The sequence below is a fragment of the Pieris napi genome, chromosome 12 (assembly GCF_905475465.1).
Source record: "Pieris napi chromosome 12, ilPieNapi1.2, whole genome shotgun sequence".
In the NCBI taxonomy this organism is placed as follows: Eukaryota; Metazoa; Arthropoda; class Insecta; order Lepidoptera; family Pieridae; genus Pieris; species Pieris napi.
Genome location: NC_062245.1, coordinates 7,381,959 through 7,398,416, shown reverse-complemented (window position 1 = coordinate 7,398,416; position 16,458 = coordinate 7,381,959). Strand labels below are relative to the sequence as shown.

Sequence of the window (16,458 nt, the reverse complement as noted above, 5' to 3'; positions counted from 1 at the left end):
CTATAGAAACAGTTGACTTACCGAATTCAAAAGTTCCAATCCCTCGAACAAAACGTTATATTACGGTCAAAAATTTAACTTTAATTGAAATAAGGATACACAAAATACTAGAAAAATAACATTTAATGTATTAAGCCAACAAATACTACCACTTAGTACTTTTATTATAGTCGCATCTCTCGATGGGAAACGGCGACTTAACTGAATGTAAAAGTGTCAGCCAGATAGGGTACAGTGGCGTAACAATAGCGTGGCAGGGCTGGCAAAATGCCACGGGCCCCTGACCCAAGAGGGCCCCTGCTCCAGAGACATTATGTTCTACGGATGAATGTGAAGTCTCCAATACGCATTGGGACTACAGACCATTCCATTCGCCTAAGAGAGGAGGCCTATGCATAGACTTAGTATATACGCCAGTATATACTAAGTCTATGGGCCTATGGCCATTAGTGGGACATATACAACGTGTAATTGAGTACGCTGAAAATATCGAAGTTTGTTAAAAAATCAAAAGAATTTGCCACGTGCCCCAGAATTTATCTACATCAAGACATCTCAGTCGATAGATATTTATAAAAAAATACATCAAGGGAACAGCTTTTTATTCATCAGGTTCATTTACATTCTCATCACGACTCGACTCGTAAGACACTTTAACCACTTTCTTTTCTTCCCTCTTGGTTTTACCTGACCGCTTCTTGCTTTTCCTCTTCTTTGATTTACTTCGTTTTTTCTCTTTTATTTCCTCTTTTTTCTCGGGTTTTTGAGTAGTCATCGGTTCTTCGTCAGAATCCGCGGAGTCTTCTGAATCAGCTTTAACCATTTTTGGTTTATTTGTAACGCTATAAATAATTAAATAGTTTCTTAAAAAATCGTTTAGTTCTGTTGGCCTTTCTCACTAAATAGAAAATTGTTTCTTTTCTTGAATGTTTACGCAACTATGGCAGGTTCAAGAAGAAGTGATTAACCTGACAGCAAAATCCTTATGCCTACGATATATATTTTATATTCAAATGGCAATGGGAAATAAGCTATATGAGTTTTTTGAGAAGGTGCGTTTAAGTAAGAATTTTTCTCATTATTCATATAAAATATGTAACATACATATCTTAAAATTATCGCTCAGTATGATAAACATATTTCCTTTATGGCTCACCTTTCTTCCCTCAAGGCTAGTCTATCTTCTTCGTCGCTAAATTCAAAAAATTTAATATGAGTATAAAATATGTCTCTTATATTTCACATTACATATAAGTAATAATTAGCTATATTATATTTTAAAATTACCCTATAAAAGATATTATCAATCTGACTGGAATTTAATCCCTTTTCGTATTGTGTACAGATATTAATCATCCATATATATGGCTGATTGTGCGGATTTTTCTTGTTGTTCGATTTTTTTATTTTGTACCACAATCTTGGCAAATAAAGGATTTATTTATTATAAAATTGACGCGAAAACATTAAAACAAGCATAAATTGTTCAACTCAGTAAAAGATTATATGAAAACCAACCTGTCGTCTTCGTCTCTATCATTATTGCTGCAATAGAATAAGCAATGAAGTAACAAAATATCAAATAATATTTGTGATTCAAGTATTTTCGATATAAACTACTAAATAAAACGATTACTAAGTTATGTGTGAATCAAGATTACTTTTAGGTACGTGCAAAAAACCCAAGTAGGTTGTGGCGTCACTAGTTATTTTTATTAATAAGCAATGCTATTTCAGATTAATACAAACCTTTCAGCTCTATCGTCATTGTCTCTGAAAAATAGGATTTATATGAGTGTTGTAAGTTTCGTTTAGTTTAAGAACCACACAGTTGTAAAAAATATTAGAAATAAAAAAACGTACTCATCCACATTACTCCAGTCAACAGAAAATTCCTCATGCGTAATGCCTGTTCGGAATACACGTCTACAGTTCTCTCTGAAAAGAATACTCAAAATTAAGAGAAGGGCGTCAGAGACCACATCTTTATATTTGTTATTGTGTTGTTGATTTAGTCATATGGACCCGATATATGCAAGCAGGCGATAAAATATGCTTTCCAATCTAAAAATTTTGTTCGAACAGCACTGGTACTCTGAAACTTTAAATAGTGATTGCAACCCCGACTTTAGTGTTCCAACCATTTTGGTGTGTATTCGATTCGCACAGTCCCCCATTCCCCGCTTACCCCCTTAGCTTAATAGTGAAGTGAAGTGTATACACTGAGATTTTAAAATGTACTTAGAAAATACTAATGGATAGCAAAATTTTTCTGGTAATTTTTAATTGTATAATAATTTTTTGTTGAAATTTGGCCATAGGCTGTAAATAAATAAATAAATGTTGACTTTTTATACCACGCGTTCTCTTCTACTTGGTCCTCTGTAAATTAGAAATATATGTGATAAATTGAAAGCATTTGTTGCATACAATTTTAAGTAAACAAAGGCAAGCAAGTAATAGCCAACCCACCTTAGACATAAATTCCTCGTGTTCAACTCATCGCATCTAATGTAAAGTACCTAAGCATTATACTTTAGAATCTACCGTTATCCTTACTCAATATCCTTATTGATAGAACACGAGATGAACTGGCGATTCTTAAACACGCTGGTGTAGAGGAAGGGCCCGTGGCAGTTGTGAGTCTTGGGGTCAATCTTGCAGGCCGATATCACGCCTACAACTCGTTCCTTGCCTTGATATTTTACTAACAGTGGCCCACCGTGATCGTTCTAAAATGATCGATAAAGGTGTATATGAATTATATTATTTGTAACGTGTACAGATTTAATATATGCTACAGCTAACAACAATTTTATATATAATAACAAACAATTACACTTAAAATATAGCCAGAGATAGAATACATAGTAGTTACCTACAAAAAGTTTCAAACATTTACAAAAGGGAAAAACAATAGAAGTAATTCAACACATTTAACTAAGTAATACCTAAATGGGCTGTGTTGTGTTATGGTGTAAAAGTGAGGGTAAGTACGTGAATCTGTGTATGTAGGGTCTGCTCATGATGCTAATTAGGAAATCAGAGTTGATTTATAGTGAATAAAATAATATGAATTATGATAGCCAATCGAGTGCCTACACGGAAACACAATATTATCTATCCTGCGCCTATACAATGTGTTTAATAACTATTTATAATAGATTTTTTTTGCTTTCCTATTTGTGTTAGGTGTGGCCTTGTTGGCGCGGCTATAAAAAAATAATTAAGTAAATACCACATATGAGCTTTTTTATTACCTCACAAAATCCACCCTGTTTATAGGCGCGTCTGGCTGTATAATCATCAGGATCACGGAGATGTCTCCCCAAGTCTACATGGATAGATTCGTCATCCTTGCGATCCTCCAGTTGCCGTCTTACTTCTACGTCGGTGCAGTTTGCATATTTCTTCTGATAAGTGAATTAAAGCGTGTAAAATATTTAAGAAACAATTTTTTTTCGCATTCATTTGTTTTTAGTAGCGGTCTTCCGATTGACCTAGTGTCTAGAATACTCAAGAATCAAAAAGAATGAAAATAGTTTTGGACGTACATAGCAAAAAGTACGTTATTACAATTGAAATTACATATTATCATTATTTCCAATAGAACAACCTAAAATTAAGATAAAAATTAAAATTATATATACAATTATTTGTTTTTAAATGTTACCGTGAATGTTCACTTGTTTGGCAAGTTTTTAATGCAATGCATTCAATCCTTTAGGAAAGATATAACATATTATATGATAACATCTATGGTGTATAAATACCAAAGTGTTTTAAACGCATTTAAATAGTAAAATGTGTGTTTTTAGTAAAAGAAAATAAAATACTTACATCACAAATTTCACTGAGACGCTTCATGACATCCTTAGTGCAGATCATATACTGTGTAATGATACTTCGGAAACGCTGCGCCCATTTCTTGGCACATTGTTCGTTATCCATCACACAAACTTTGGCATCTTGTAGATACTTTGAATTTTCTGGTATATGGACACTGTCACTTCGGTAGACACCCTAGATAAATTGATAGTAGATACTTTTCAGTACATACTTTAGACTTATCTATCCTTAGTAGAATTACAAAAAAAAACACGGCTGTGATGTGTGATATATGGATTCCCATAGCATCTTCACAGATTTAGAGTTAAGCTAAATAAGCAGCATTTTTCTTCTTTGTCCTTTCAACAATACAGCTGACATTACAATATTATAGATCCTGACTGCCTGCCAATGTATGGCTACAACAGATACAACACTGAACCAATTATCGGAATGACCACAACAGAGACAAACTTCAGCAAATAATTTTGAACAAAACTAACAAGTAACTAACTAAACTTAAGAGACATTTTAAAATTTGCTTTGTTTACAGAAATAAGTGGTACTTAATCATATTTGTTACAAATGCTATATTGCTAATATACTTATATACGCACATAAGAAACGTAATACCTCCGACGACAATATAGTATATTCTTTGGCTGACCAAAGAATATACATATAAAAAATTGTGTGTTACATAGTTGTCTAATTAAATAAACTGTAACACAAAAATCAAACAGACCTACAAGACAATATAACATTATAATATCATGTAACCTGTAATAACCCACTATGTATTATATTTCTATATACTCGTACTTTGGACTTTTTTTGGAACCAAAAAAGGAAGTAATTTTAATTTTGTATTTTCAATCTTTTGTTTTAATTTTTTTTTTAAATATTACTATGTAGATTAAGAAAATATTTGATTGTTATGGCCTCGTAATTAGTATATAGATATTTTTACACACACACGGACACAACTATTGAAATGACGATGTGAGTTCTCTCACGTGTAAACTGAGAAACTTATTTTATACAAATAAAAACCTCTCTAAACTGGTTCCCACTCCCCCATCCAGCGATAAACCCTTTGGTCCCAGCTTTCTCCAGCTCCCGGCTGACGTTGTTATAGCAAACCAGATCAGTTGCAAATTCACATCCACTCTCCAAAACACCAAGTTTGAATGGCTTATCAACTTTTACAATTGCTATGTCATTGGCCGACCATTTAATGCTGTCTTGGAAGTCAAATTTGTAGTCTAGAAAGATTTCAATATTTGAATGTATACACGGTATATTATTGTTTTAAGCTTCGTGTTATTGGTTTTTAAGGAATATCTGCGACAAATTAATAATAATGATTTTATTTTCTTTATAGAGTAAAGGATAACGGATCAACAATAATCATGTATCATTCTTAATGAAAAATCTGAACTAAAATTTACTCCTTCGATTGTTTTTGCTTCTAATCGTTACGTACAATCGTATTAAGTAGACATTAATAAAACATAGACCTCTGAAACCCCATCTCCTGTTGTAATAACTAAAAGTTCAACTAACATATGAGTTTAAAATCATAAATCAGATTTAGTGTTAAGAATACTTTTTAGATTTTTGAAGTTATACTTCTTTAGGCGCGTTATGAAAAATTTATGAGAGTGAAATTTTACGATGCGCGCTCACCGTGACACAAAATTAACAGAATTAAGTTGCCCACGGAAGATGCTCCGGCATTGGACATAATTTAAAAACAACATTCGAATAATAATAGAATTTATGTTACACTTAATGTAAGAGAATAATAATAAATATTTATTTATTTAATTTTTCAAATGTAAACTGAACTCCTTTTCCAGTCTTTGATTATTTAATTTTAATTAATTATTTTCATGCAATCAAAAACTATTTTTAATAATGCCACAGAAGTATAACTTCTTTCGCGCGTACATAAGTTCACGCACCCTTATTTTGTACCAAAGCATCCACTTACTCTTTGGTATACACTTCCAAACAACCCTCCGCCGGCGTTTACAAACACACTCATCTGATTTATAGTCAAAGCTGTCGACGAACTTGGTTGTGCCAGAGACAATATAGAAGTGATCAGCGTCTTCCACACAAGCTGCAGAAGTGAGGACGTAGAGGGGATGGACGATTACTCCTCCGCAGAGCCAGCCACGGTACTTGTGGGCTTTTGCAGACTCTTTAGTTAGTTGTAGGTATACCTGTTTATTATAAAGAGCATATATCTAAGGGTTCTATCTAACGATTTCTAGGGAACAAAAATGTTTTCGAGGTACAAAAGACTTCTTCCTAAAAGACAAATATTACCAATTTTCCTCAATAGACAATTGTAATACCCATAATTTATTATAATTGTAATTCTATGATTTCCAATGTCTTACAAACGTGCCGACAAAAATATAGTAAATATATTTTTAACTCCACACTTTATTACTTGTACCTCCAATATTATTCAAGCTTAGGTTTCCTAGAAAAGCGGTGCAGTTAACTAATGGCCGTCATTTTACGGTTGTTAATAATGGCCGTCTTTACATTTTAACGTAATGCAAAAAAACAATCATTTTCGCTCGTCCAAGTCACGTTTCCACTCATTGTATTAATTAAATATGGGCACCGCTACACGCGAAAAACGTTGAACTAATGTTTATCACCGCTATGACGGCCGTCATGCAAATGACAGCACCGCTAAACGTTGAACTAATGTTACGGTGACACTCAACGTTCTCTAGAAAACCTACTCCGATGTTATTTATAGACAACGTATGGGTGACGTCACCCAACGTTACATTACGGCCGTTGGATAACGGCACCGTTTTTCTAGGAAACCTAAGCTTAACGCAAGTGGCGCCTATAAGAATATCGTAGATTCGGAAGTACCTTGACGGGCAGTGAGACGAAGTGTTTATTTTACCTTCAAAATTATAAATAATAATGGTTACCATGTATGGCCGCTTTCCTATAGCAACTCTTTTGCTGTATAAAATCCTTCTAGTGTCCACAACAGTTGTGTTTTCAAACTCCCACCCTTCATCAGGTATTTCGTCTTTCGTAATATTTTGTGAATGTTTAATTATTGTATCATTTTGTTTCTGTGTTGCCTTTGTCGGATTCGATACAGCTATCCCTATAGTTGATTAACTATTTAATATTCAGATATCACCAAGTTTTGTGTATAAAGAAAAACTTTTAAGACTTTATTCTTACGAACACACATAAAAACTCAATATTAAAATCGGAATCACGATTGCTATTTAAGTAATAAGTACGTTAATTGGTTTGAGTTTACCAATATAAAATTATGTATCATGTATATACGTATATAATATAGTAAACCAATTAATAAATGTTAATCAAAAATGATAATTAAAAATGATTAACAAATTTCTATTCCTACACTTACAGCGTCATCTACGGAAGATGCGTAATTATTTACATGCAGAAGATTTTTGTGGTAGTTTTGCGTTTAGTATTATGCCTAAATGGAGGCAAGGTTTTCTAAAATATATAATAAATGTTTCTTACCTAAACAAAAACAAACACATAACGCCAACAGAACAGTCGTCATCTCAAGCCTAAAACCAATTTCAAAAGGCAATATTTATTTAATATTTTTAATAACATGCTCAATTAATAAAATTTAATTACAAAATTGATTATTTCTTAAACAAGGGAATGATTTTTAATTTTTACATTTTACGCTTCAAGACCATGTTATACCTATGTATATTTCGTTCTGTTTGGTCATGGTTTTCTAGAAATACAGGGAACGGTAGACATTATGAAAAAAGGGAAAAACATAACTTTTTTTGCAAAGGTGGATTTAAAATTAATTTTAAGGTATAGGCTGTTTTTACCGCCCTTTCCACTACAATTGTCATGTCCTAGATTATTTTTAGAATTCAACAATTTCGTCGCACGGAAACAATTTTTGGGTTTGATTTTTGAGCACAAAATTATACGCAAATCATTCCAGTTACCAGTAGTACGACAGACATGTATAGGTTGGTAGGGGGAAGGAAATACACTTTCTGCAATTTCGCTCTTTTCACTCATAGAAAGTGTGAGGCAAAATTTGTTGAAGACTTCTTTCTGTAAAACATTAAAAAACCGTCATTCATGCTTTTTGCTTTCTATGAGGTAACAACAAAAACTGTTCCCTAATTTATAGTAATATTATTTTCATATCTTTTCTTTATTTATCCTCGAAGTCAAATCTATATTACAAGGATTTCTTATCAAACTTAACTCTCTTTATTTCTGCTCTCGGAATGCAGATGTAGGTGTATAAAATTTAAATTCAGTACAATAAGTTTTTTAACTATCATAGGCGTTAAGATAAGACACATAATTTTTTAGTCTTTAAGATTAAATATTTATTATTGTCTTATAAATTAAAATAATAAAAAAATTCACAATTAAAATTTATTATAACTCAAGATAATGTTTTATTAGCTTGTCTAAGATCGTCAGCTCTCATGATGAAGCCACTTCCAGCAAAGACCTTATCGTCTGCTGCGTCGAGAGACTTCCCAGGAGTTGATGGTGGGAGCTCATTCTTTGCTGGTCTGTGAAAAAAATAATCGCGAAAACACCATAATTGTTTAAGGGAAAAAGGCTCCCTATTAAGGGTACGCAGGATATATAATGTAGTATATGAAACTGTAAGTATATTATGTTATTAACACATTCGAAAACTAACCGGTGAAGATTTTTAATAATGTAAAAAATTAATTTTTATAAATTAACTAGTAGACTCGGCCAAGCGTTGCTGTGGCTAAGGTTTTTGTTATATTACATAGTAGCAAACACCAGTCATGGGGACCACCATGCTTTTTTGGTGGTTAAGCTATTAAATTGTAGCCTATGTGAAACGTTGGTACTTTCAACACAGCGCCATCTGTTAGAATTGTGACTATAAAAATAATAAACAAATATTTTGCAATAAAATAATATTTCGGTTATAAATTGAGATGTAAGCTATCCTAGCTTTTAAGTTGGATCAAACTACACACAGTGTGCAAATTTGATTGATATCGGTTGGGTAGTTAAGGAGTCCATAGCGGACAAACAACGTGACACGTAATTTATATATATTAAGATAAAAAAGTTATAAGATATTCACCAAAGGCCAAGTGATATATCTATTCATTAATGATCATTAGTTAATTGATTTAAGATTTCTGCATTTGTTTTATTGTAATTAAGTAGTTGGTCAGGCTTCTAAGTACAAGTAAAATTCAAGACAGCGCTAAGTATGACTTAGTTTTGTCAAAAACGTAATAGCATTTGGCAAAGTTGCGACTATTCCTACCCTGGTTTCCTCACGATAGTTTTACGGTACGAGCAATTTGTGAAAAAAGAAAGAAACCATCGGTGCACAGCCAGGGTTCGAACGCACGATACAAGTGTTGAAAAGCACATGCTGGTGTTAGTATTTAAATGAAATTACCCATCGGGATGATTCTTCCAAGATAACGTTTTTTCTACGTGTGTGACACCGGAACGGAATTGTCGTCGACATTTTGGTCTAGAATTGGAATATTTTTTAGTAAATATCAATTTACTTTTCACTTGACACATAATTAATGTTAATGATTAATTTATTAAATAAACGAAAAAAATATTAAACGAATTAAATTTAAATGCTGTGCCGTCACTGTGTCTAAACATATGATACATATAGGGTGGAAAGTCGATTTTGTGTAACAGGATTTTTTTTGTGTACAAATACTATGTTTTCACTTATCTTTATACATATTAGCTTAATTAAATTGTTTATTTTCCCTATTATTTCATTTTTTATTATGGTAATGTGAGCTTGGTACACGAAACAGTTATAGTTGCTTCGGGAATCGAACCTAGAAACACCGGGTTATATTCTGTCTGTCAACTCTATTTTCTTTAAACTTACAAGCCTAATTTTGTAACGTTCCTAAAAATATATTTTGCAAAGGCTATAAGAAAATACTTACTCCACATCTTTGTAAATAGCACAAGATATAAATTGTCGGTTTTTGAAGACACTGGTATAAAGGAATGGCCCGTAGCATTTATTGGTTCTTTCTTTAACGAGACACGCTGAAATGACCCCTATTACAACTGAGTTTACGCCTTCGCCGTATACGAGGGGTCCGCCGTGATCGTTCTAAAAAAATACAATTGTCTACTTGTGATCGATAATAATAAAGTACTATAAAATATTCGTCTGGCGATGAGAATAAAGTTTTTTAAACATTACTTTTGTTATTTAAGTAAAATGTTTCTCGATTTTTCGAGACTTAGAGACGTTATCACCAAGCTGAAATACGATTTATGACCGTTTCAAAAGAAAAGTTTACAGAAGGATGACTCATTTTTCAGGCTGTTTCAGGGTACTGAAACCCCATTTCAGGTAGATTCGAACTTGTTATACCTTTGATTAAAGAAGAGTTACGCTAAAGGGAAAATCGGAACCGGTAACGACTTTAAAATCGGTCGCCCGAATTTGTAGATACTGATTATGGAGTAGTCTTGGAGGATCTTGATTGGAACACCTCCAAGTGATTTTTGCTGCCGGAAATGCGTCTAAGTATTTTAAAAAAAAAGTTTTGTGTAATGTATTGAAATTTGTAAACAATCCGACATTTTCTACTGTCCCCCAAAACTCCTGCATAATCAGTATCATCAAATTCGGGCGGCCAATTTTAAAGTCCAACCCCAAAACTCGTTGACGACTGTATTATTAAATTTAATTCACAGGAGCTGCAATACAAAAATTTAATTAATACTACTTACGAACTCTCAGAGATATTTTATGTACACAAAAGTATGTCAGAGCAACGCCGCTGGTATCGGGTGTCATTATCATTATTTTGTTTCAATTTGCTAGATCCACAAATTAACATATATTTGATAGTCTGGAGTAATAGTACTTTCATAGCTAATAATCGAATAAAGCTAAAGTATTAACGGTTATAAACTGATGACTTTGACGTTGTTAATTTACAAGCTCTGTGACATATAATGACAATGGCAGCTGACAGTAATGCCATTGCTTTGAAATTAGAATATAAATTTATCCAGTATTAAAAATTCTAGATTACATTCTGCGGCATTATAAGGAAAACAGATAAATACTTTTGTACCTCACAAAAACCTCCGTCAGCCTGGGAGACGTATCTCCGTGTCCCATTTGTGTCATTGTGGTACGCGGAATGCATCACCAGGTTCGTTGGTACCTTCTCTGACTTCATCACCTTTATCTCCCGCCTCATATCCTCTTCATCCGAGTAATGTATGTCCTGACAGTCTACGTATTTTTCCTGTACATATAGCCAAATATTAAATATAAATTCAATAGCGATAGCGATATCCATCTTAACGTTTTTAATGCCATTTCCCTGCTGATGTTGAAATTTTGGTATTGTACTAAAACCCAATAATCAAGTCGATATCGCTATGGCTGTCGCTATTGGGAGATGTATTGTATCGGCGCGGCTTATTAGCATTCGCGCTAATAAACTTGTTTATTTTATTTTAAAGGTTACCAGAGTCGAATGAACCTAACACCTGTTTTATTTTTTAAATAGATTAATAAGAAACCCTTTTTCATACATTACAAATCTCCGACATAGTCTGTCCGATATCCTTAGTACATATCATATAATTGTCTATGATGTTGTGATAGCGCGCGCCCCAGCGCCGCTTGCATCGGTTCTTAGGAATAACCTCCACGTGCGCTTCTAGAAGGTTCTGTTGATTCTCCTTCCTACGACTAACCCACTGAAAAATACATAGAGATACTTTCTCTTTGCTATTTATCTTGACAATGTTATTGAAAACGAAGAACACCACGCTGAGTCTGAATCACGGGGGCACGGCAGTGCGCCCGCCAAATTGGAGCAAAAAACCGACACAACCTTCGATTCCTTTTCTCGAACCATTTTCGATATTACTTCGTTGTGGGCCGCAGATAATTTGTTTGTTAATTTTGATTTCATAAACAAGTAGGCGATCAGCCAATCTGTCTGACATATTTCGTCGATTTTAGAATGAAACATCCCGCGTTCCTGGCGTTTTCTTTTACCTTATAAGCGAGTATATAATGTGCGTATAGGCAGAATGTTCATTAGCGCATGGCTGGGGCTGGACCGACCTCAGAGATAAGAGTCGCACGCTTAAGGCCTACACCGCACTAGCGGCTGGCCGCGATGCGGTGTGCCGCTGCGGTAGGCCGCGGTATATACCTACGGCCTGCCGTAGCGGCATGCCGTATTCCGGCTAACCGTCCCTATTGCGGTCTGCCGCAATCGTCACTCTTCAGTGCTTCTTGAAATATTGCACATGATGGCCGTTGAAGAAGTTGCGGCAGTTATTTATTTATATCATCGTAGAAAATATCGTCCAAAAAACTCTGCATAGCCGAGTGCGTGGAGGGGACGCGGCGCGCCGCATCATTCAACCGGTGCGGCTCGTCGCAGCCCCAGAACAACCGGAGCGGTTGACGGTTGTCCGCAAATCAGTGCGTCGTTATCAACCGGTTTCATGTAATAATCGATGTGCGGCCTACCGCAGCGGCACACCGCATCGCGGCCAGCCGCTAGTGCGTTGTAGGCCTAAGTCTTGGCCTTGCTTTTAGTAAATTGTTATGCGATAAAGTATTAATTAATAGTAAATGTATGTACCTCATTATATCTAGATGTTGTACCCCAACCGGCAATGGTGACAACAGTCCCAGGATTTTCGAGAGTTTGACTTTGGTTATTATAACAAATGGGTTTAGGCACAAAGTCGCAACCTCTTATTCTTCTGTTGAAGTCAAATCCATCTTCTATTTTGACCACAGCTATGTCATTGTTCATCCATCTGATGTTATCGTTTTCGTGACCATCGAATATATAATCTAGAACAATTATTTTTTGAAGGGGTGCAATGTTGAAATATTTTCCCTTCAATGTAACACATTAGAACGTTCATCAAATCAAAGTTGTCATGTGCGGTAACTACCAAATTATGGAGTAAATAAAACCTCGGTTTGCAGATTTATATTTAAGCATGAAAACATCGCGAGTAATCGAATTTGTACACTAACACAATTTCCTAGACCTGATTTAAAAATATAAATCAAACAATTTACAAGAAAACATTTCAGAGGAAAGGACAAACCAAAATTTTTAAAAATTGACAATTTTTTTTATTACCACATATTGAATGAAAACATAGCTATAAATCTATACTGACACATACAATCATTATCTGTAAATCACTGCGACGACGTTATACCCTGAACCTACAAAATTATTCCGACCTCTAAAGATATACAACGTCTCGGCCTTAGTCACTGGGACTTTCGGGTCAGTGGTTAGACTGGTAGGGATGATGGAGGAACTGTTCACCATCAATCCTCCACAAATCCAACACTATTTCACTTGCAATATCTTCGAGAAAAATATGTTGCCATATCGTAATAAAAGTTTGTTAAAACAATGGAAACAAAGAAATCTACATACTTTTAGGAACACACTTCCAAATTGCCTTTTTCGCGCCATTTTTGATACACGGGTTGTTGTAACGATCATCTTCATCGGAATATCTAGATGTAGAAAATTTTCGGATTAACTATCGCTCATCCGGTACAAATAAATTATTTGTACCGGTGGCATATATGTTAATGAAACAATACGTATTTTAGTCCAGGAACAGGCATATAAATTAATGTATATAATAATACAGAGTCCTACTTACTTTGGCATGGCTTTGAGGTTACAACAACTAACACAAACACAGCGCACGCTTATTACAACCCTCAGCCAACGCTCTCAAATTCAGAGTGTATAATACGCGCACACACCCATTCAAACACTCTTACATTCACGCATACTTAAGGTCTTATACGACTTTTGTTTGATTATATGTAACACGAGACTACTTTTTCTTTAAAATATTGTTTTAAACCAACACCATGCACCACAGAATAATTGTTATCTTTACCCACACCGATATCATGATACCCACTATGATCGTTGTATCTATCTTTCGCCAGCCGAAATATTCAGGCAGACTACATCTATAATAAATTAAATAGGCTGCTTAATATCTACCCGCTCACCGTCCGCAATCTAAAAAAACGGTTAAAGGACTGGCTTATGAACACTCCTTACGCGGAGTTGGAGATGCTCCTGAGACCTAAGTAGTACATTACACTCACTCATTCACTCATATGCACCCACAAACTCACTCATTCAGTCACGTGTGTATCGTGTCACGTATGTTTTTTGTTAAAAAATTGGAGATGTTGTAAAGAGTTTAAAAAAAATCTAAATTGTAATTAGATAATACAATTTTTTTAATTTGTCATGAAAGAGCTGGAGATGTTTTTTTAATAAACATATTTTATTTATTGTTTTTAGTGTGGAGACTAGCGTTAGATCAATTTTGTCACAACCATATTTTTGTCATGAATAAAGTTGTTTTTTATAGAACTGGGGGCAAATGGGCATGAGGCTTATCTGACGTTAAGTGATACCGCCGCCCATGGACACTCTAAATCCCAGAGGACCGGCTTTTTAAGAATTAGTACGCTCTTTGCTTAAAGGACCTTTATTCGAATTGGTTAGGAAATACTTCAGTAGCCAGTTTCCACATAGTAGTGATGCGTGGCAAAAACTGCCTTTATAAACGAGATACGGGTGGAATTTCGTATTCTGCCTCGACGTATTTTTATTATTACTTTAAATAATTGCTAAGAATATACGCAGAAATACCAATTGAACAATATAAAACACCTCATATACAGCGACGTAGATAATAAATATATCCAAATTGTGTTTTTTAAATTAATATTCTATTCTACAGTATCCTATTTGTATTTTACTGTGTTGGCCAATGTCATGTCTTACTTATATGTCCCAGAAACGACGTAAAAGTGTTCAGCATCCTCGATACAAGCAGCAGAAGTGATAATGTACTCCTCATGTACAATAACTCCACCACACAACCATGTTCTGTAATTTGGCTTTTTCTGATTGCTTCTAGGCAGTTTCAAATACACCTAATAATGTAAAATGATGATAGTAAAGAGACTTTATGCATGCATATTCCAAATTTGAATTTCAGATAAATTCGGGTAGGTAACGCACTTTGTTGTTGCAAGTTAAAAGTTGCAGTTTAAAGCTCGGGATAGATTATAATTGTTTTCTTATCCATCCAATGACGCTATCGTAAGGTAATAATTTAAATTACCGGCTTATTTAATGACTTAATAAACAAAATATTTATTTTATAGCAGAATTGTTTGTTGAATAACATTGGTGTTAAGGTTGTATTATTTTGTGTGATCAAATCTTTTCTTGACGCGTAATATCTATAGGTTTGAATTCAAATCGAATTTCCTTTTCTTACTTTTTATGACAATATATTATTTATTACTTATACAGTGTTTTACTTAAGTTTCGTTATACTGACTATTTACCTGTTACCCATAACAGTTGCTATAAGACTGTTGTTAATGAGGGATGACGCGAGTGTTTGTATGAGTATGAGTTGCTAGTCATACCTTAAAGATGGACGGATGTATGACCATGTTTTAGAAATAACTAGAATATCTTGTAGATAGCTTTAAATTTATGATAGAAATATCGGGACGTAAACTTGCCAGATCTTACTCAGACTTACTTATTTTTTTAGTTATTTGGCGAGAATAATACATACCATGTAGGGTCTTCCATCTGTTACTTCCTCGCCATTAATAATTCTTCTAGTTTCAGATAGATTTAGTAACTTGTTCACTTCCGGTGGAAGGTGAGTGGCGACATCTATGGCCTGCACATCTGGAGAAAAATTACAGTTAAAGTATGACTTGAAAATCAACAGTGAGGGAATATTTTCGTCCTTAAATGAATACAGTTTTATCGGATTAAAACGCATACGAATATTACAATGTTAAAATTGACACGAGCACATCGTTTGTATTTCTATACTGTGACGATTCTTGCAAAAATATATTGAAATAGTACCGACATCGTGGCTAAAGCGAGTGGGTTCGAATCACAGCCGAAGAATTATTGTTTGAAGGCATACCTACTGTCTACTTGCTTGTCCTAGAACAAAATAAATGAAACAGACAGAAATGTGTTTAACCTATGTCATAGGGAGTTATGACCTCAAAAAATATAGGGACGAAAGTTTCTTAAAAAACTTACGGAATATGAAAAAAATACAAAAAATATATGTACAATACTTCATAATTGTTTACAAAATATGAAAGGGAATCACAATCTATTTTTTATTTCCCAATTTTACGCTTTGACTGCTGAAGTATTCACAAAAATAATTATAATTAAAATTCCGTGACGCATAATAATTAACTTAAGAATACTGCTAGCGGTTTATAGCCATCAAAGTTTGAAAAGTAGCCTACGTTGTACGAGTATATTTTGCCGACTTAAAATCCCAAAAGTTAACAATAGCGTATTTAAAAAAAAGTTAGAATTCTGAATTTTAAACATGTAATGAATAATTAATTAATAATAATTGCCTGAGGTTCACCGCCATGTCAAATAAAAAAATGGATGGCATTGACACATGACATTGAGAGTTACAATTTTCACTCTACTCTTGATG

The 16,458-nt window shown here is 34.1% G+C and overlaps 2 protein-coding genes across 2 annotated transcripts; both read right to left on the bottom strand.

Annotated features, from left to right (window-relative positions):
* Positions 1-585: 585 nt before the first annotated feature.
* LOC125054654 lies at positions 586-7,447 on the bottom strand (the record flags this gene model as incomplete). Its single annotated transcript, XM_047656671.1, has 12 exons — positions 586-842; positions 1,157-1,192; positions 1,519-1,545; positions 1,750-1,773; positions 1,864-1,938; positions 2,560-2,732; positions 3,261-3,413; positions 3,841-4,023; positions 4,882-5,093; positions 5,825-6,059; positions 6,798-6,982; positions 7,381-7,447. Coding segments are annotated over 12 exons (1,611 nt in total), but the record flags the coding sequence as incomplete, so codon positions are not given.
* An 819-nt stretch (positions 7,448-8,266) lies between these two features.
* On the bottom strand, positions 8,267-16,191 carry LOC125054600. The gene is made up of 10 exons (XM_047656593.1): positions 16,038-16,191; positions 15,547-15,665; positions 14,736-14,887; positions 13,347-13,429; positions 12,522-12,739; positions 11,452-11,619; positions 10,983-11,159; positions 9,831-10,003; positions 9,308-9,385; positions 8,267-8,423 (listed from the first exon to the last, which is right to left on the bottom strand). Exons 1-10 carry the CDS (start codon positions 16,078-16,080, stop codon positions 8,291-8,293), a joined length of 1,344 nt encoding a protein of 447 aa, XP_047512549.1. The 5' UTR covers positions 16,081-16,191; the 3' UTR covers positions 8,267-8,290.
* Positions 16,192-16,458: the final 267 nt, after the last annotated feature.

Bases quoted from the DNA above. Each gene is read 5' to 3' on its own strand.
- LOC125054600 (XM_047656593.1), bottom strand. From the start codon at position 16,080: ATGAAGTATTGTACATATATTTTTTGTATTTTTTTCATATTCC. The intron at 13,430-14,735 runs GTAAGACATGAC...TTCTACATCTAG, and splicing joins GTCGTTTCTGGGACATATAA to ATATTCCGATGAAGATGATC. The intron at 11,160-11,451 runs GTATGAAAAAGG...CTATATGTACAG, and splicing joins CTATGTCGGAGATTTGTAAT to GAAAAATACGTAGACTGTCA.